The following is a 20335-nucleotide window of genomic DNA, read 5'->3' as shown; positions in this document are numbered from 1 at the left end:
AGCTAACGCAACAGAGATGTTTTAAAATCTCTTAACAATACAAAAAATACTGTTCAGAAAAGTTGAAACCAGAGTGCAGGCGGATTGTTTGTGTGCGACTTTGCTTATACAGTATGGCTGTCTCTGTCAAGTGGAGGAGTACTGCTGCATTTCCATGTTCTTTAAGCCTGAAAAAAGTGTGCCGGAGGGGATGCTACAAGACGATGATCACTCAACTGCAGTTTGCCTTAGCTCCTCAGAGTTTTAAGAGGTTTTTAACCCAGTGTTGTAGTTAATGAGCCCTCTATATAACTGTTTAGCTTCAATCTCGGTGCTCTCTTATTAAAGCAGCTGAACTACCAATCAACAAATAGCATGCAGACAATAACTGGCGAACACAAAGAGAGCAGAATGCAGCAGTGGCATTATGAAACAAGATTACACGTTTATATTTACCTCTGTGATTTCTGAAAGTGTAAATAGATAGGGTTCACTTCAGCTTTGCCAAATCAACTTTGAAGGTGATAATATGTCAGTGATGAGTTTACGGCTTGGCTAACATTATGGCTCCTTTTGGATCTGCATCACTTTATGTCTTTGTTCTTGTATTTGCTGCATATTTATTTTTAATTTATTTGTTAATTTTTCAGGGACAGATGCCATGAACATCGCTTCATTTGGAAAACACAATATCAATGATCTGCATTTGAACGTGTCATGTGTTTTCTTAATTCCTTTTAAGGTGCCAGATGCTATTATGAAATGCCAGCGTGCGGGTATCACTGTGCGCATGGTGACAGGAGACAACATCAACACAGCCAGGGCCATAGCCATCAAGTGTGGTATCATCCACCCTGGAGAGGACTTCCTCTGCATTGATGGGAAAGAGTTCAACAGGAGGATCCGCAATGAGAAAGGAGAGGTACAGTACAGAGTACAGAGTGAGAGGGGCTGAGAACAAGAGACAAACAATTTTTTTTTTCTGTAAACCAATATCAAATTACATTTTCTTTTGATTTGTGTGTGTGTGTGTGTGTGTGTGTGTGTGTGTGTGTGTGTGTGTGTGTGTGTGTGTGTGTGTGTGTGTGTGTGTGTGTGTGTGTGTGTGTGTGTGTGTGTGTGTGTGTGTGGACCTTTGCATGTGTGTCCAGGTGGAACAGGAGCGTATTGACAAAGTCTGGCCTAAACTCCGGGTTCTGGCCAGATCTTCACCTACTGACAAACACACTCTAGTCAAAGGTGAACAAGTTGTTCTCTATGCGTGCCTTAAAACTGATGGAAATCAATCTTATCCTTAATTCAACATGTTGAACGTGTGGATCATTCAAACTGATTCTTTTTTTAAGCAGGCAATCATCAATCATGTATGCATATGTTTAATAGGTATTATTGACAGTACTACGGGGGAACAGAGGCAGGTGGTGGCTGTGACAGGTGATGGAACCAATGATGGACCTGCTCTTAAGAAAGCTGATGTTGGCTTCGCCATGGTGAGCAAACCTTTTTTTTTTTTTTTCCTTCTGCCTCACTTGTTCCCTTTTGGGATTGATGGCAGCCAACAGCTTCACATAACTTCTTCACCTCTGCAGTATTTAGAGTTTCTTCCAGGCACTCTGCCTCTGGCTGTGTAGATTAGGAGCTCCCCCTTGTGGATTTCTGGGCTTGTACAATTTCTCTGCATTTTACCGTTCAGGAATGACTGAAAACAAAACAGCACTCACCTGTGCTGAGTGCTCACCCACCTACATATTGTTGCTTTAAGGAAAAATGATAATGTTTAGCTACATACTTCAAATTGAAATTGACACCTTTATTAAAAAGATACAATAGAGTATCATAATATCATTCATTTAAGACCAGGATGTGCCTGTTTACGTTTTCTCTACTCATCCTTGTTATACTCCTACAAGCTAATATGGGGCCTTATGTCATCAAAGCACCCACACACTGTTTATTTAATGTGTTTTGTTATTATCTATCATCAGAGCTGACCTGTGTCTGCAGGCCAGTTTATCCAGCTGCTGCAGAGTTGTTAAGCATACCATTCATAGTTTCTCTGGAAAAAAAATAGAGGATATTGCAATGTGGTTCAATGTGCAATGAGAAAATCAAGAATCCTCAGAGTTCAGTTCCAGAAAGCACACGTCTCATACTCACTGCCTTTTCCTTTACTCTTTCAGGGAATTGCTGGTACAGATGTGGCCAAGGAGGCATCGGATATCATTCTGACTGATGATAACTTCAGCAGCATCGTGAAGGCAGTGATGTGGGGCAGGAACGTCTACGACAGCATCTCTAAGTTTCTTCAGTTCCAGCTGACTGTCAACGTTGTGGCCGTCATCGTGGCTTTCACTGGAGCCTGCATCACACAGGTCTGAAGGTTATGCGTGTGTGTGTGTGTGTGTGTGTGTGTGTGTGTGTGTGTGCTGTTAATTGATCATGTCAGCTTAGTGATTTCTGTTTTATGACCCCAATGAAAATTTGTAATTATTTTTAATACATTTTCAACAAACATTTATCAGTGGCTTGTACTTATGTTGGTATGTTATGCCAGTTAGATTGTCATTGTCATTGAAGTTATTGGTTCTTACTTCCTGTGTCTCTTCACCAGGACTCACCCCTGAAGGCAGTGCAGATGTTGTGGGTGAACCTGATCATGGATACCTTCGCATCTCTGGCCCTTGCGACAGAGCCTCCGACAGAGTCTCTGCTGAAGAGGAAGCCATACGGTCGCAATAAACCTCTGATCTCCAGCACCATGACCAAGAACATCCTCGGCCACGGAGTCTATCAGCTCATTATCATCTTCACACTTCTCTTTGCTGGTACGGTATATCTGCATTTCCTCTCCATGACACCAGGAGTTTTCAAGACTTTGAATTATGTGATAGAACATTTGTTCAAATGTGATAACATGATGCTAATTCTTGGTGTCTTTTCCTGTAGGTGAGCAGATCTTTGACATTGACAGTGGTCGTAACGCTCCTCTGCACTCCCCTCCTACCGAGCACTATACCATCATCTTCAACACCTTTGTCATGATGCAACTCTTTAATGAGATAAATGCCAGAAAAATCCATGGTGAGAGGAACGTATTCGATGGTATCTTCAGGAACCCCATCTTCTGCTCTATTGTTTTTGGCACCTTTGCTATGCAGGTGAGTGGATGGTGAATATTGCAGGATTCATCTTTTATTTTGGTTAATTATCATTCTTTAGTTTTAGGATTGAGCAATTGGAGTTTTTTATTCTGAAGTAAAAATCCTTTACTTTTCACACCCAATGTGAACACCCTCCTCACTCCACCTCCTCGTTTGGGTGACCAGTCAACTAGGGCAGTGGGAGTCCAATAGAGAGGAGAGTTGAACAGACAGCAGGGGTGACAGATAGACAGACGGGAAATTGATAGCTTGATAACAATGACTGGGTGCAAGCAGAAGAGTATGTTGAGGAAGTAAAAACTTCATCTGCTTCCTGTAATATTAACTGCACAGGCTTTTTTAAAAATGTTTGTCAGGTTATATCAAAAACCAGGGTTTGAGTACTTAACACACAGCTTATGTATGGATCTTCTGCTCTATTGTTTTTGGCACCTTTGCTATGCAGGTGAGTGGATGGTGAATATTGCAGGATTCATCCTTTATTTTGGTTAATTATCATTCTTTAGTTTTAGGATTGAGCAATTGGAGTTTTTTATTCTGAAGTAAAAATCCTTTACTTTTCACACCCAATGTATGTAAATGACTCGTGTTTCGCTTTGTGCAGATTGTTATTGTGCAGTTTGGAGGAAAGCCATTCAGCTGTCAGCCTCTGGACCTGGAAAAGTGGATGTGGTGTGTTTTCCTTGGGCTAGGAGAGCTTGTCTGGGGACAGGTAACATGCACTCTCACATTTTTGTATGTCTTGTGTTTTCCCGCTGTGCTTGTTCTTTTGCTTTCATTTTTTAGGTCACCATGTTTTATTCTTTCTCTGCATATCTCTGCTGTTCTGCAAACTATCCATCTTTCCTTCTCACACAGTCTTCTCTTCTCTTCGTTAAAGGTGATAGCCTCTGTACCTAATGCCAGGTTGCGCTTCCTGCGCAGGGCAGGTCAGTTGACTCGGAAAGATGAGTTACCAGAAGAGGATGTGAATGAAGACAATGAGGAGATTGATCACGCAGAGAGGGAGCTGAGAAGAGGTCAGATCCTCTGGTTCAGAGGACTCAACCGCATTCAGACTCAGGTGAGAACACAAGGGCTTGAGTTCAGTCCCCATTCAGCATGGTTGTCCCCCACTCTATTCTGCATGAAAAAAAGAAGAAAATACAAAGATTTTTGTATTGAAGCCAACATACATTTAGCTGTTAAAATACAAAAAGACAACATTTGATTTTACCTGCGTTGGCTTTTTGTTCGACAGTCTGTTTAGTCTTTGCCATATAATCACATTTAAGAGGAAAGTCGCACTATCTCACAATGCACATTGCCTGATTACTCTTCATGTTAGTCAGTAACCATGTTAAAGTTATTTTTATCTTGAGATGATTTATTCAGGTACAAGAAGACGCTGCTTTCTCTCACTGGACTGATGAGATCAACAGTGTGGACCTGTGGAAGATCAAATGTCAGATCCTCTGGGGGTTAAATTCAACTGCCACTGATTTGTTCTTACTGTGACGAATAATGCAAACCGTTATCACTGTGATATTCAAGGCATTTTTTTTTGCCCATGTGTCGGATTGTGCTCATCTCACTGGTGTGTCACTAATGGTTCAGAGGGACCAGTACCCTTCAGAGGCAGTCAGACATGTTTAAGAGACACTAAGAAGACAGGTATTCAGTTTAAAAGTACTAACCAATCACAGCACATTAATACAAATGAGGATTTTCTGAACTGAAGTTTTTATTTTGTTTAGCGCTAATGCCACAAAGCAAGATAGCCTAGAAAGTGGTAATGGTTACATCTATATGCTATACGCTCTGTAGTCTGTTAAACTAATTACCGGTACTAATTTACTAGCAGTGTTTCCTCTTCGATCATTTTGGTTCCATTTCCATTTTTTTTCTTCTATTTTAACATTTTCAATAAAGATCTGCTGCAATTTGGGTAAAATAATTGTTAGAATCTTTTTCTTTTTCTTTTTTTTTTGGAGGGGGATAGTGCAGCCTGACCTTTAGCCGTCCAACTTCATCGTCACATCATTGAGACATGTTGTGCTCCCTCTACCACCAAAGTCACCCAGCCAGTCAACCTGTGTCACCATTCAGTGTGTGTGTCTCTGAGCAGCCATGTGTCCTCTTCTGTCCCGCTCTCCTCCCACAGATTGACGTAGTCAACACCTTCAAGAGTGGCACGTCCTTTCAGGGGGCGGGGGCTCTGAGACGCCAGTCATCTACCACCAGCCAGACCCAGGATGTAACCAATGTTTCTAGTCCTAGTCACGTGTCCTTGTCCAATGCCCTTTCCTCTCCTACAAGCACTACTGCTGCTACTGCTCCTCCCACTACTGGCCGTGAGTCAGAACTCTGTCAGTCTGCTATTCTGCTCTCTTTTCTCCAGGGGTGCCATCATAAGCACATTTTGAAAATTGTTTGACATTTTCTTCTTAAATGTCTGGATTTTGTGGATGGCATCTCTGAAGATTTGTTTTTATTTGTTCTTCTTTCTTGCTTTCTGCTTTTTTCATTTCCTCTCTTTCTTCTGTCTTTTTGCTGTTCATACTGGATTTCAAATTCATCTTGATATCTCCTCCCATGCTTGGGTGTACTGTCCTCTCATTGGTGAATGTGTGTTTGTTTCCTCAGAGTGCTAGGAGCGCAGGACTAAGGGTGATACCCACGGCGTGACATTTCAGGTTGTGAGTTTGTCTCCCTCTGCTCATCTCCCTCATCCATTCTCCCATCTACCAACCCTCCCCCGCCCCGCCCCATTCTTATGTCTTGACAGACATAGGTGTGAACTAATGTCAAACAACTCACCAAGGGACTGGGTAAACATTCAAGTATAAGTTGCCATGTTGTCTTCTCTGTGAATTTGCCAATGACAAGGCAAAGCATTTGAATTGAGCTGAAGAAAATCTGCCTGATATGTCATGTACTCTCCAGCTGACACATCATCTGCAATGACAGCAAAATATAGCTGAATCTACTGTGTCTGTGGCATGTGACGGCCACACAGCAGGATTTCATCGATAGACTAATACAGCACACAGACCTCCTGTAATCTCTCTTTATTTGATTAGGATCAGATGTTAAACTCTGCCGTGGGTGTGTGCCCAAGAATGGGTTGGGACGGGAGAACCCCAGTAAAAGCAGTATACTGCGCTGATAATCCATCCCGTCTTGTCGCTTCATTCTGTCGGTGTAATTGACTGTCATGTTGCCATAGTTACGGACGTAGATCCTCTGCAGCACCACCGAAGAAAACTCAACCCCCCCCCACCCTTTTTCTGACACCCCATCAGTGTTACCTGTCAGACATCCTGTCACATGCACTCATCCAGACAGGCTCCCCTTATTATTTTCTTTATCTGTTTTGTCTCCTTATACCCCGCTCTGCCACACTAACTACAGTAGCATCATTTGAATCGTCTGAATCGTACACGAGGATGAGATTGTGTAAGATAATAACTCTTAGGCTTTTTTTCTGCACAGGGTACCTTTCACACAGTTTTAGATCATTCACCAAACCAAATTTTTGAATTAGGTTGATAACTTGCATTCTTTATGTGATTTATCAACTAAAAACATTGCATGGACTCTCAACTTTCTTTTCATATCTTCTAAAAATATATATATATAAAAATAATCATTAAAATAGGACTTTTGGATTGTCCATAACAAAACCGGTCCTTTTTAGATTTTAGAGTCAGGATTAGGATTTTGCTCTTCAGTTTATTACATTTCCAGTGTGCTGAAATTAGGTAATGTCCTGTAAGCATTAAATATTTCCTTGGCTGTCAAATTATTGGAATGGATCCTATAATACAGTTTTACTGTCAATGCTTAAGAGATGGTGTTTATACTCATATCATGTAATGGTGCAAAGCTTTTTAAAAAAGCCATAAAGAAGAAGAAAGTAAGCCTGCACTCATAACTCTGTGCAAACAATACTTTAATAGTCATGGAGACCCTTGCTGTCTGTTTTTATTATGATCATACATTATTCCTATAATCCACAAATACAAGGAATCAAAGAGATATTTTAGTCCTTCTCAAAGGTTGTGTTTTTCGGCCTATACTTGAGTGTTTACTTAGAGGTGCATGGAGTTGACAAGTGCTTTGATCTTCAGACCTCTGACAGTGAACGTATTATTTTCCTCATTCACCTCCATGTGTTTTGTGTGAGCAGTCCGTGTGCCGGTGTCCACTTCTCACTGTCCTGTTGTCTTGTTGCATGTAGTTTGAGTTGACCTCTTGTTTACTTCACGTGTTTATAATATCTTTAACCTGCTGTGTTTGCTCGTTGTCTAAAAGGCCACAGCTTCATTTTATTTATTTTTTGTGGTTGTCTTGTTTTGTGAGTTTTTACACTGCAACGCTTGTGTTGAACCAACCTCCTCACACAGGTTTGAGTTTGACTCTCCATTGCCCACGTTTGGGACCATGCTTAATCCCACCCTGTGCTTTACTTGTGTGTGTGTGTGTGTGTGTGTGTGTGTGTGTGTGTCTGTGTGTCTGTGTGTGTGTTTGTGTGTCCCCTCCAGAGTCTGTGTGGATATTTTCCCAGACAGTGCTCTGGTACCTTCAAAAGTTTGTAAAGCACCTGATTGGATCTCTTAGATCTAACCTCCTTCCTTTTTTACTGACCTTGTCCACAAGATTTCTTCAAACTTGCATGTGATATTCTCCTTTAATTTTGTTCTGTGAGCATTCCATTTATTAACGTAGCTTGTTTCTAGGTATACAGCACATTGGACTAAAGCGTATACTTATAACGAGCGTTTTTGTTGCTTTGTTTATCTTGAAATGTATGATTTTGTTGTGTTAATTTTTTATGATTGTGTTCCTCACTGCTTTTCTTAGTGCACGCCAAAATTGAGTGACTTGTGAACTGTAGTCATCTTGTGAAAGCAGAACACAGACTGCAGATACTACTTCCCTTTCTTCTCACCTCTTTGTCCTCGGTTGAAAGATTCTCTCCTTCCCCTCTGTCCTTCTCTCTCCTCTCATCCTGAGGGTCCCTCCAGCCCTTGCATTTGTTCTCCTGTATCGCCCCTCATAATGGACCTTTCTTTCTCCTTTTTCTTGCGACAGATCCGCGTTGTGAATGCATTCCGTAGCTCCCTCTATGAAGGCCTGGAAAAACCAGACTCCAGATCATCCATCCACAACTTCATGACGCACCCAGAGTTTAGGATAGAAGACTCCACGCCCAACATCCCCCTCATCGACGACACAGACGATGATTCTGCTCGGAGGAGGAGAAAGTTCTCCAGCCAGCCTTCGTCCCCCAACAAGAATAACAACGCCATCGACAGTGGCATCAATCTCACCATTGACACCAGTAAATCAGCCGCTTCTTCCAGCCCCACCAGTCCTCTTCACAGCCTGGAGACAAGCCTCTAACCCTGATCCTAACCTCAGCGCTAACCTCTTATTTCATATCCCCGCAGTCAGAGGGCATCTCCTCAAATTGCTCCAGATATTTAACTGCAACCTTTCACCTTGTCACACTAAGTTTCACAGTCCTGCTCCAATCCCCTTCCCTAAAAAAGCCCATTTATTTCCTTCTCCACAGAACAGGTCCTGTGACAACATCTTCATCCGTCACCTTAATCTTGAGCTCTTACAGCTCTCTACACTCCTCTCAAAAGAGAAAATCTAAAGTAATACAGCAAGGTGAAAAGAAAAACGAACAACATACAATCAAAAAAGCGCAACAAAGCCACAAAACCTACACAGCCATCCTGCTTTTGTGGTTGTATGTGTACAGTGGCGCCGGTGGTGGTGTGTATGATCATATGCGTGTTAGCATGTACTGAATAAGCGTGCCGCTGACTGCACATATGTATGAACCGTGTCATTAGTGGCACCTGGAGGAGGACGATGAGGAGGGAGACACAGCCGAGGAGTAAAAATCACAAAAACAGGACAGACTCCGCTTACGCTCCCTCTCCTCAACAATAACGTTGTCAATACTGATAATAGTTTAATCAAATTGAAAACATTGTTATTATTCTGATTCTCATTCTGATTATTATTGTTCTTATTATTGTTGCTCCTGCATGAATGTACATTACCCAAGTTTTATTTCAAAGGGTTTTGATTTTATTGGAGTTCTTCTGTTTGATGGGTTAGGCTTTGCGGCGGACTTCTATTTTATAGACGGCTTATCTGAGTTCTTGGCCTGCAAAGTTCCTTCCTCTGTGTGGCATGAACATGTACCCAACTGTAAAAATTTCTTTCATCCATAAACATAAATGTGTTACGAGACGGTAGGGCTCAACCTGCACAGTAGTTTTGCACCTTTCAGAAAAGAGGAACGCAAAATAATATTGATGATGATAGCATTTATGGGATATATTCTATAAATATAAATACATATAAATATATTTAGAAAGAGTTTATCTTTGTTTGTTGGCATGTTGCCTTGTTCCTGCTTCAATGGCTCAAAATACTTTGACTTATTTATGTCTTAAAGAGAATGTAATTTGTTTACAACCTCGTAGAGATCAACTTCCTGGTTTGTAGAAGGAGAGAGAGGCGGAGCTGGAGCTCAGAAGGACCAGAGCTGTGTTAGTGTGTTATTACTGAAAAACATTGTGCTGGAATCTGCCTGCTATCTTTTCAATATTGTAGATATTTTTAGAGGATTGACGAACAAAAAGAAACCAAAATATTATGGGAAACGTAGTAAATGTGGAATCTTAGTATTATGCTACATGATTGTTGGGATCAAGGTGGAGTGGCTTGCCTTTTCTAAACAGGGGGCCTCCTTTACATGACAGAGGGGGGATATTTAATTCTTTTATCACTTTTTTTTTATCATTCTATTGTATTTTTTTTCTGTGCTTTCGCGCTGGCCTTGGGTCAGAGCCTGAGTCAGAGGCTGAGATAAGTACTTGACAGTAAACTGTCTTCTAAATGAACCTGCTTGTTCAAATGACATAAGGTTTGAAAGTATGTGTGACCATCAGAACGGCTGAAATTTGAGTCATATAAGACGCCTGCAAAGTTATATTTCGCTCATTTGTGCCGCACCGGAATCAGAAGTTTGGTTTGTTTTGAAAGATATTGTGTTTTTATTTAATTTAAGTTGATTTCTTTTTTTTCTTGAAAGGAACATCTTTTTTTTCTCTCTTTCCTCTAGCAGAGGGACACACATGCAGCCCCAAAAAAGCTGTTGGCATTTTTAACACCTAAAAAAAAAAAAAGAGGAAAAACTGACAAAAAAACAAAAGAAATCACAAAAATGGAATGTTGCTTTGACTCTTTTTCTATATATCTAAAAAAGAAGATCCTTTTCTGCACTATCCGGTTATGAATGAACATTTCTGTGGTGTAATTCTAGATGTGCTTTTGTGTGTTTTAACCAAGCTTGTCTTCCTGCCGTCACAGAATATACAGTAATCTAGCATCTCAACTGTACTCACTAGTTGTAAACTATTTATTGTGCTTTTACCAATCAGACATGACCAGAGAGAAGTTCCATACAGTAGGCACATTAACCCTGTCTTATTGCACTCAGAAGGACAAGGCCACTGAACTAGCCTGTGCTATTGTTATTTCTATTACTAACCCAAGTCATTGGCAAGCATGAAGTGAAAGGCTCATTATGCAACTTGAAAAAAATTGATGGTTTTTCTACTTAAAAAAACAAATCCTATACACTACTACAGTATAAACAATCATTTATCCCAGCACCTTCTTTATTTTTTAGATCCTCCTCCTCTGTCATCTCCCAGTCGATCCGTCCATCTGGAGAGGGTGCACAAGCTTTACCAGTTAGCTCAGGCGTGTTGAAAAAGTCACTTGTTCCATTTGAATAAAATATGTTGTATTTAGGTTGAATTACAACAGTCTGGATTCTGATATTCTGCTAAGAAGCTGTTTATTTTCATTCCTTTTCCACATTTCAACTTGAGGAAGTATGCGTTTATTTGTCTGTACGAAATGAAAACAATAAACACAGAAAATACAACAGCAACAACATAATTTTCAATAGAAACAAACACAAAAAAAAAGACTTAAGCCAACATTCTCCAAACACTTTTTCATCTGAGAGGACTTTCAGCTTTAAGAGGATACAAAGACCACGATTGAAAAATAATCTTTGTAAATACAGCAATGAGTCCACTGAGGACTGTAACTCCATGCAGACTGATGTGAAAACAGGAACTCTTCCTGACTACATCTCCCATCATGCACCACAACAAGTCATACTGCCAAGACAGCTGTTTGGCTGTATGTAGTCTGTCACCGCTCCTGTCAGAAACACTTTCAAACATCGTGTGATTACATCCAATGATAACACGTGTTGTAAAAACCAATAATTCTGTTTAAGATGACACCGACAATTACGATGATGATGACGATGATGATGATAATGATGATATCAATGATACTTCTTGCAATATACTCTCACCTGCCTCGATGTACTGTATTTAGCAGCATGCAGTTTGTGGAACAAAGAAAAAGAGAAATGCCAACAGATAACTTTTTGGCATACTTAGCCATTTATGGGTAAGTGATTTAAGTGTTCATCTTGTTTTTATGAATTTTTTTTTATCTATACAATAATTGTAAATAAAGAACTCAATGTCTTTGTTCATTTAATACTATGCAAAAAGTCATGCTTTTCTGATTGTTGCCCACCCTTAATCCTAGAGTGTGTTGCTGGAATGTTTGTGGTCTCAAAAGTCAGTGAAAACAATGTGATGTAAAATATTTTCTAGCTTGAGGACGAAGTTAAATGATGAAAATTCTTATTATTACGATACCATGAGGAGGACGGTAACGGTGGTGACAGTGATGATGATGATGATGATGATGACCTGTGACTCTTGCTGCTTGACTGTCCCATTTACCACACTCCTGACAGGAGCGCAAGTGAAATACAATAAAAACAAAAAAAAAACTCGCAAAAGCACTAAATAAATCTCCCAGAGCAGCATGACCCAGCATGGTGTGTCCTGGCCCCGTGTGACATGTCCTGTTCTGATTTGTTGTGCTTTACCTTTCAGTGTCCACTTTGACGTTGAGTGTTTTCCATTGTCATTGATTTGTTGCAAAGTTTTGGCTTATAGAAATGTTTAATGGCAAAAATTCTCTTACTGTAGAACTGTACCTTTGGGTGCTTTTTTTCATATTAAGTCTCCTTAAAAGGACTATACAAGAGTATTGACAAAAAGACGTAGGACCATGACCTCTATGCAAAATGCCATGGTTGGTGATACATATTGTTTCACTGTCCAAACACAGTGATGAATTGATAGATGAGATTGCCATCCACAGAATTCATGTATGTGTGGCCAAAAAAGAGGCATTAGAGGAAAAAAAGCCAAAGATTTTGTAAAAGGACCAGATTCCTTCTTTACTATGTTGCTGATCTTTTCACAACACCTTAAATATGCCTGCTATACACACAGTTTGGTTACTCTCAGGGCTTTATTTCTCTTTTAAACGGACTTTTGAACTTTAGTCTTATGATCGTACTAATATTAAAACGTTCCTCTGAAGTTATTACATGACACACCAGGCTTCTCCTACACTGATCCGTCTTGGAGATTTTCTCACATTTTTAGAGCTGTTGACAGTTTGAATACATAAACATGGCTGCTGCTGCTTCTTCTTCTTCCATCACTTAAATTTGCTGATGCCTGCATGCAGCATGTTAAAGCAGGATTGAGCCTGTCTGCCTCTGATGTTGTCGGGGACCTGGTGCCTAAAGAAAAACTTAGCATCAACCTAATCTTTCCATTAAGTTTAAAATGGGGCTTTGACTGCTAATATATGATTTAAGATTCTTGAAGTAGAAAAGCATCAGCAAATCGGCTGCTTGTGTTCAGTCTCCCAAAAATGATGACACGCTTAGACTGTTTACTTGCAAGAGATGGATGATATCAAACGTTTTTCTGCAGCCAGAAAGAGGTCTTTTCTGCAAATATGTGAGGGAGAGGCTGAGCGTGTTCAGTAGAAAGGTCATTGAAGACGATGTATATATGTCTGTCCACTGGAGGGCAGTATTTCACTAGGTATAACATTCAATTGTGAACATCCATGAAAACATCACCGTTCAGCTGGATGGTTGGTCATGTACAGTAAAGGTTATTATGATGTAGTCATTTAATTTTGAAATGAAATGCATCATCCTTAATGTAATAGATTTATTATTTCAATTGTTCTTTTTAACCTAAACAAGTCAAGAACACAAACAACCATCTCGATCTAAAACGTTAAATGCTTCACTGAGGTTGTTCATGAAGGAGTGTGTTTCTGCATTTTTAAAGGGGTAAATCGAAAATGTGTCTAATTTTAGTCTTTTGTATTCTTAACAATTTAGATGCACATGATAATGTCAAAGCCTAACTTAGGATTTGAAATTGGTCACAAAACAAAACATGATCGACTTCCTCAGGTGGAACTGACTATACTTTAGCAACTTTGTTTTTTTTTGTGTTGTTCTCTTTTTTAACTCTAGGCCTACTGTTGAGTGAGATATCGCCCTTGTTAAACGTGTACCATATTCACCAGCTGCTCATTTTTTTTGCTGATGTTTGTTATCAGGTTAGACAGTGAGTTTATAAGGGCTGAAAACAGCAGTTGTAAAACCCTCTCCTGAAAACATCCATGGGAGTAAACAGAACAGCAGCCAAAAAACATTTGCGAAAACACAAACATTGAGCTAAAAGATGAGGTGAACTGCTGAGTGGAGTATCTGATGTCCATACAAGCAAACCAATTTACACACACAAAAATATGAGTATAGCTTTACCACAAGAAAAAGTCAATCTAAAAATGTATGCTGTATTTTCACTAGTCTTTAAGGACCATTGTATTTAGCAGACTATCTTTGCTGTAAGTAAGCAGTCCTTCTACCTGCTGAAATATGTTTGACATTAATAACATTTTAAAAATGGTGTAATGATTTATGGGTTCATGGTGAAAGAAATCCTTTTCTGACCTTTTGAAAAAGACAGTTAATTTTGAAGCTGACGATAAAGATGACAAAATAAATGATTAAATTGTCAGTAGTGACCAAGGCTATAGTCGCCATAATTAAGATGCACTCTATTTGTTTGCAGTGCTCATAGTACCCATGGAATCTCAATTGATCACCTGACTGAAGAAGGCTGAGCTAAAATAGATCCAGAGTATGATCACTGATAATGAGGCCGGAAAAAATGGGTCAATGGACAAATATAATGAATGGCGAATTCCCACAAGGCTATTATTAGCCTCGACTAATACCTCTTGTTTGGTTGTTACTTTGTGTCTGTGCGTGTGATAATGTTTAAAAATTATTGAGTAAAATATAAATACAAACATACATCTATCCTAATATTCAATGATTTGTTGTCATCAGCCAAGGCTAAACCTCTTTGAAAACTAATTGAACGATCGCTTAGCATCTCTTGGCACAGTTTCACATTAGGATTTCTTATGATATACTTTGTTGTAATCCAAATGTGCATCTAAAGACCTTGGAGTTTCGAATACAGCTAACTATGGAAAAGTGTGAAGAGCGTTGAACAACACAAGATGTCTATCTTCTCTAATGTAACCAGCTATGAAACTGTAACCAAATGTGACTTTCCTTCAAAGGAGAGCAGCTTATCATTATGCCAAGAAAACTTAGGAAACGTAGGATTGACAGATGAGGCTGAAAATGAATATGATAGCACATTGATAGTTACCTCTTAGTAAACAATGCTGATTCTGGATGGTACTACAGCACAAAAGCTGCACAAGCAAATGCAACTAATGAGGGACATGTAAAGTAAACTATCATTTGGTCTACACACCATTGGTCTAAAGTGGAGTACACTTAGGACATAGTGAGAAAATTGCAGAAAACTAATTCAGAGTATTAGCAACTGGACCCTTAATCATCTTATGTATAAGCAGCTTATATATGACATTCAACTGCTACATCTAAACCACTGTAATGATGGAACGTACTCACAACACAATGATATACCAGCTAAAATGTATGTACGATGAACTAGGCCTCAGACAATCCATGAGAAAAATAAAGAAGAGAAAACCATCAGTAACCAGAATCAAGACGTAAGCATTAACCCAGTGATAGCTTTAGCATTAGCCTAGTAGTGTGTAATAGCATCAGCATGCACAACTGTGCCTGCTTTGTGGCACAGCCTGTGAATATAGAGTGGGCTCCCACAGCTCGGAAGATTAGCGTCCGAGTGCATTCAAGTCCATGTGCGAGGGCCGATTTCCAGGAAGAATAGCCCTTTATTGGCCCCGGAGTTGAATCCTGCTGCTTCCCTTTGGCCCAAAAGAAGGCTGCAGTAACTGACAGTCCTTTACAATCAGCCAACACTAGGGAAGGTTTTGGGGCTCTCATTCTCTTCTTCCACTCTTTTTCTCCAAAAGGATTGATTTTGAAATTACTCTTTCTCAGCCCAGTGAGTGTATGGGTTGCTATATTTGTGTGCATTCGTCCGTATACGTATGTTGGTTTGTGTGTCCGTTTGCAGGCACACACACACACACACACACACACACACACACACATAATGACACACACACGTGCACATTTTTGAATGCCAGTCTTGGCAATTGTCTTAATGGGATAAGGGGTGACTATGGTTCCTGTTTGGGGGATGGGACTGTGGGAATGACATGGGAAAAACACACACGTTGCATCCATGGTACTTACAGCTGTGTTGCCAGATGATCCAAAGTGTGGGTGATATGCAGAGGCTTGTTACTTCCATTTTACACCTCTAAGCCATAAATACACATCACACTAGCCCAAAAAGATGTGACACACCTTTGGGCAGCTCTGAAACATTCTGCAAACAAAATACAACCATAAGAAAAAAATGTGATGACTCATGTGTTGTGTCTTAAAGGGCATGCAAACTTTTTTTTGGTTTGGTTTGATGATCTCCGATAGTGTACTAAAGGTCATGTAAGGGGATTGAAAGAAGTGACTTTCATTATTACTGAAGGAGGGGTTAGGCTGGTTGGGATTTTGCAATGAAGAGTTCTGACCAGCAGAGGTCATTTGTGGCATAATATTTAAAAAGGCCTTCAGTTTCTCAGGCCTTTTTTTTTTTGTTTGAAACTGTTTAGCTTGTTTCAGTTTGAATGCGCCCTCTCATAACAGCCAAGTCCTGTTGTGTAGATTTATATATTAAAAGGTTCAGCGAGGTGACGATTGAGATTGAAGAATAAAGTACTCTCAGAGGCTGAAGGGACAATACCACACAATACAAATATTTAAATAGAAAATAGAAATAAATAAATAGAAAGTCTGAAGTTAATCTTTGTGGATAAAAAAATTTGCATTCATCATTTTGTGATCGCATTTGTGTTAAGAGTTCAGAACACAACCATGGCTTTTCTTTCAATTTTACAAAACCTTTGCTAAACCATAAATATGTATTTTAAGTTACTGTATACACCACATACCTATACACAAACCCCTACCTCGCCTACTCTCTATCTCTCAATAACGTGTTCACACTCTGTTCTCTGTTGACAGCAGATGGACAGGTGTGTGATTACTGTCCCACCTCTAAACCTCACAGGTATTCTGATTCCCCAACTTATTGTGTCGATACCGAGATTTCAGCAAGCAATAAGTAAAATGACAAATTCAGTGAAGGTTGTGGAGGCATCACATTTCCCAGACTGATAAACATTTCATCCTGAAGTAAAGATGATCCTTAGAGGGGGAGGATGATGGAGAACAGTAAGAAAGAAAGAGAAAGATAGAGAAATAAGACCATCAGCAGCCATGATTCGTATGATATCTCCAGTTTGTCTTCATTACCCATGGTCCATTGCACTCCTATGTACTGAGAGCTCATGCATCAAAAGGCTGTCTGGCAGGTGAGCATGGAGATAGATAGAACTAAGAATAGCTCAATGTATAATTGCACATCAGGTTTAATATGATCAGTCTCCCATGAGAAATCTAGAGGGTGAAGGATTTGAATGAAATGATTACCTTGGTGCGCTTCAAGACAGTGTCTGTGCTAATGAGAATGACAAGTTATCAATACTGACAGTTTATTCCACATTTGGTATGTTATTGAAAACCTAGCCCTAACTGTTGGAACTTTTGGAATCATGACAGAAAATGACAAAAACATATATATATATTGTAAGACTTTAGGTCCACTTTTACAAGACACGGTTGTAACACAGAAGGTTAAGGTATGAACATGATCTGGTTCAGGTAGGACAAAAACTGTTTTATTGTAAAATTGAAGACTGATATTCTTTGCATTGCTAATGGTGTGGCAAGGCTCAACTATAGAGATGCTGGTGCTATTTCAAAATAGTATTTTAATTCCTCTTGCACATAACAAAAGTGGATGGATGAAAAATAAGTCTTTAAACTGACAATGTTTTGGGTCAGAGTTTCAACCCTCAAAAAATACAACGAAAATTTGGTAGAAGAGCCAGAAAAGGTAAATGGTTTATCTAATTGATTTCAATTGTGATCCATCCAACACTCTGTCCCTGCAGTCAGCCTGACCCTGTCTCTGGAGGTGGACACTGACTGATGTGAGAAGGAAACTGGGTAGTGAATTTATCAAATCACATACACGCCACCAGATTCTCAAGGGTTATGCCCCACCTTAATGCATAATGTGTTTGCAGAGCGTTTGGTGTCAATGCATCTGTTTCAGCGTTTCACAGCACGTTTGTTTCCTTTGCAGCATTTTTGTTTCAGTCACACACGTTTCAGTTGCTTTTGATGTTTGCATTTGCTTGTCAATGGGCAGCCTTTCTGAAAATGGTGTGTATCTTTTTAAATATATTGTTTCAGCTGTTGCAGAGCTTTGGCATCTACTGAGCACTGTAATTTACAACCACTGACAGGTAGGAGTGGCAGTTACTCACACTTAACGAAACAAACATGGAAGACAGCTGCGATAGAGGCAGTAAGTGAAAGGAAACGTCTCCCTATAGCCACTGAAACGATAATGTGCTGTAGCAGACGACTCTCTCGTATCAAATATGGGCAGAAGAACTTTGATTTACAAAACAGACATGCCATCTGTATTTATTCAGCAAAGAAGATTTCATTTTAATTTGAATAGGGTCTGTAATGATTCTGCATTAAGAAGGGAATATTCCTCTTTCATTTGGTCCAACTCCCCACAGGTTAACAGCGTTTCTCCTCTCAATAACCGAGTGTCCAAGATATGGGCTCCCCCATCATTTCAATTTTTAGTCACATAAATGTGACTCTTTTATTCTCTGGGTAAAACTCCAACACATTAGCCAGGAGTCAAGAGATTTCTCAGCTCATGCCCACTGCCTATTACACTCGGCAACTTGGAAAAAGATCCTCCCCCTTTCAAGAGTTTGGTCAAAAAAACCATTGTTGTGCTCGGAGGTGAGCCTAACTACATCTAGCATATACTTTATGAAGCCCGATTATCACCAGTTTCATGTATTCTAAGTGTTTTCAAGCCTATTTACCTCTCCTAACCAGCTGCCAGACTTGCACTGCATTGATGGTAGCTGGTAACGGCTAAAGACTTCCATGGACCACCGAGACAAAGTCCCCAGATGCTTATCAGCTTTCCCTTGTCTTTGTGAGATGCTGCAGGTCCTACTTAGCAGATTCATCGGGGGGTCTCTTAGTCCCTGTCAGTGTGCTATTCTTCAGCCGACAGTTCCTGGCCTGCACAACTCCAAAGAGTCGATCCTAGAAAGTACATTTTCAATACACGATTATATCACAAATATATTTTCTTTGAATTAAATATTATTAAGGCCGATGCCAAAGTCACTGGAGGACATTCATTTCACACAGGAAAAATAATGAATGGGCATGTTTATCATCAAGTTACAGTAAACCCCCCCAAAAAAGGACCAGTAGTGAAAATATATGTGGTTTCAAGAAGATATCAAACTTTTATAGTTTTGGTTAGCCCTTGTTTCTTTTACCAGAGTGAAAGCTATCACAGTGGCGATAGTCTCTTTTAATATTAATGTTTGGCATATCAGTATCAGCTTTTTGGTATGTGTCCAGGGTTGTTTCTGGCAGGTCTCGCTCACTACTGGGTGGCCTGGTTTGTAGCTTCTCAACGTGCCCATCTTGCCAAGTAGAGAAAGCTTGAGGTCAGCGCGTGTCTGTGTGTATATATTCTAATTAATGCTTCCCTACACTTATGTTGTCATCACACCCTCAAACTATTATCTGATTCTGTCACACCAATATTGTAAATGTAAATACTACTTTTTGTTGGACACCAGACTTATTGTTGTGTTGGGATAAAAGAAAAGCAGAATTTAAATGGACTGAATAGATGCAGTGGATTGGCTGCAGCTAGTTAGTTGAACCTGTGTTTGGGATCTGTTGCACTGGGCTCTTTGTCTTGCATTTCCACAAGCTTCTTTTCTCTTCACTTTCCCGAGCGGCTTCTTTTTGTTTTTGGTGAAAATTGTGCATCAATGCAGTCTAAAGCTTCCTAGGTGAAGTGACCCATGTTTAAATGTTCTAGGGCCATCTTGCTGAATTGCTCAAACAAATTGCTGTTGATATGAAAATGTGGGGTGCTGTCTATTGAGCTCGAGGTTTATGCACATGGCATAACATCCGCATTGCCAGAATGACAGGTATGGCCAAAGTTCTGATTTTCGTTATTTGCAAATTTTCTTTGTCTGGGTTTAGTCCTTAACATGTTAGACACATCAAATACATAATAGAATGATTATGTTATGAAGATTGGCATGAGTTCAAAAAAAAAAAATCATCTTTGTGGTTAATCTCACTTTAATGTAGCTTTTTCCTTTCCAATTCAAACAGCTGACTGTGGGTGTTGTTGCTGACATCTTGTTGCTGTCAAAGATCTGAATCTGTTCCCTTCTTTACTTTCAGTATGCAAATGAAGCAATCCTACTTCATCCCTCCCACTCAAGATTTCAATCGGACCAACTGTCTATTCAGTCCATGTTTGAGCTTAACAGATATCCCTGACATTCATGTATGGCTAATGGTGCAAAAACATCTCATAGTTTGCATGACAGAGATAATAATAACTCAATACCATTACTTCCCCTCTTTATTTAGTTTTATAGTCTTTTCTGATTAGAATTCTTGGAGCACAGTGAACCAGTTTGAAACATTATTTAGGCAATTAGATTGTTACGTTATAATAAGAGTATTTAGTAGCAACTACTGGTGCCTTTACTTGAACCTGCTGTACAAAAGCAAACAA

General features: G+C 39.7%; 1 protein-coding gene across 17 annotated transcripts in view; it reads left to right on the top strand.

Moving 5' to 3' along the window:
• The window catches only part of atp2b2 (ATPase plasma membrane Ca2+ transporting 2), a 112922-nt gene extending 100817 nt beyond the window's left edge, over window positions 1-12105 (top strand). For 11 of the 17 annotated variants that reach the window (XM_079342105.1, XM_079342104.1, XM_079342103.1 and 8 more), the window contains 9 exons: window positions 722-901; window positions 1131-1218; window positions 1363-1469; window positions 2160-2351; window positions 2591-2804; window positions 2926-3137; window positions 3745-3852; window positions 4021-4203; window positions 8217-12105. In XM_079342105.1, the coding sequence (XP_079198231.1) occupies window positions 722-901; window positions 1131-1218; window positions 1363-1469; window positions 2160-2351; window positions 2591-2804; window positions 2926-3137; window positions 3745-3852; window positions 4021-4203; window positions 8217-8528 (1596 nt within the window). In that variant the 3' untranslated portion in view covers window positions 8529-12105. Of the gene's footprint in view, window positions 1-721; window positions 902-1130; window positions 1219-1362; window positions 1470-2159; window positions 2352-2590; window positions 2805-2925; window positions 3138-3744; window positions 3853-4020; window positions 4204-5283; window positions 5474-5765; window positions 5819-8216 lie in introns of all 17 variants that reach the window. The other 6 variants (XM_079342100.1, XM_079342099.1, XM_079342093.1 and 3 more) reach the window with 4 other exon arrangements.
• Window positions 12106-20335: the final 8230 nt, after the last annotated feature.

The sequence above is a fragment of the Symphodus melops genome, assembly GCF_947650265.1.
Source record: "Symphodus melops genome assembly, chromosome: 4".
Taxonomy (NCBI): Eukaryota; Metazoa; Chordata; class Actinopteri; order Labriformes; family Labridae; genus Symphodus; species Symphodus melops.
Note: the sequence above shows the minus strand (reverse complement) of the source record. Positions and strands in the feature narration are given on the sequence as shown.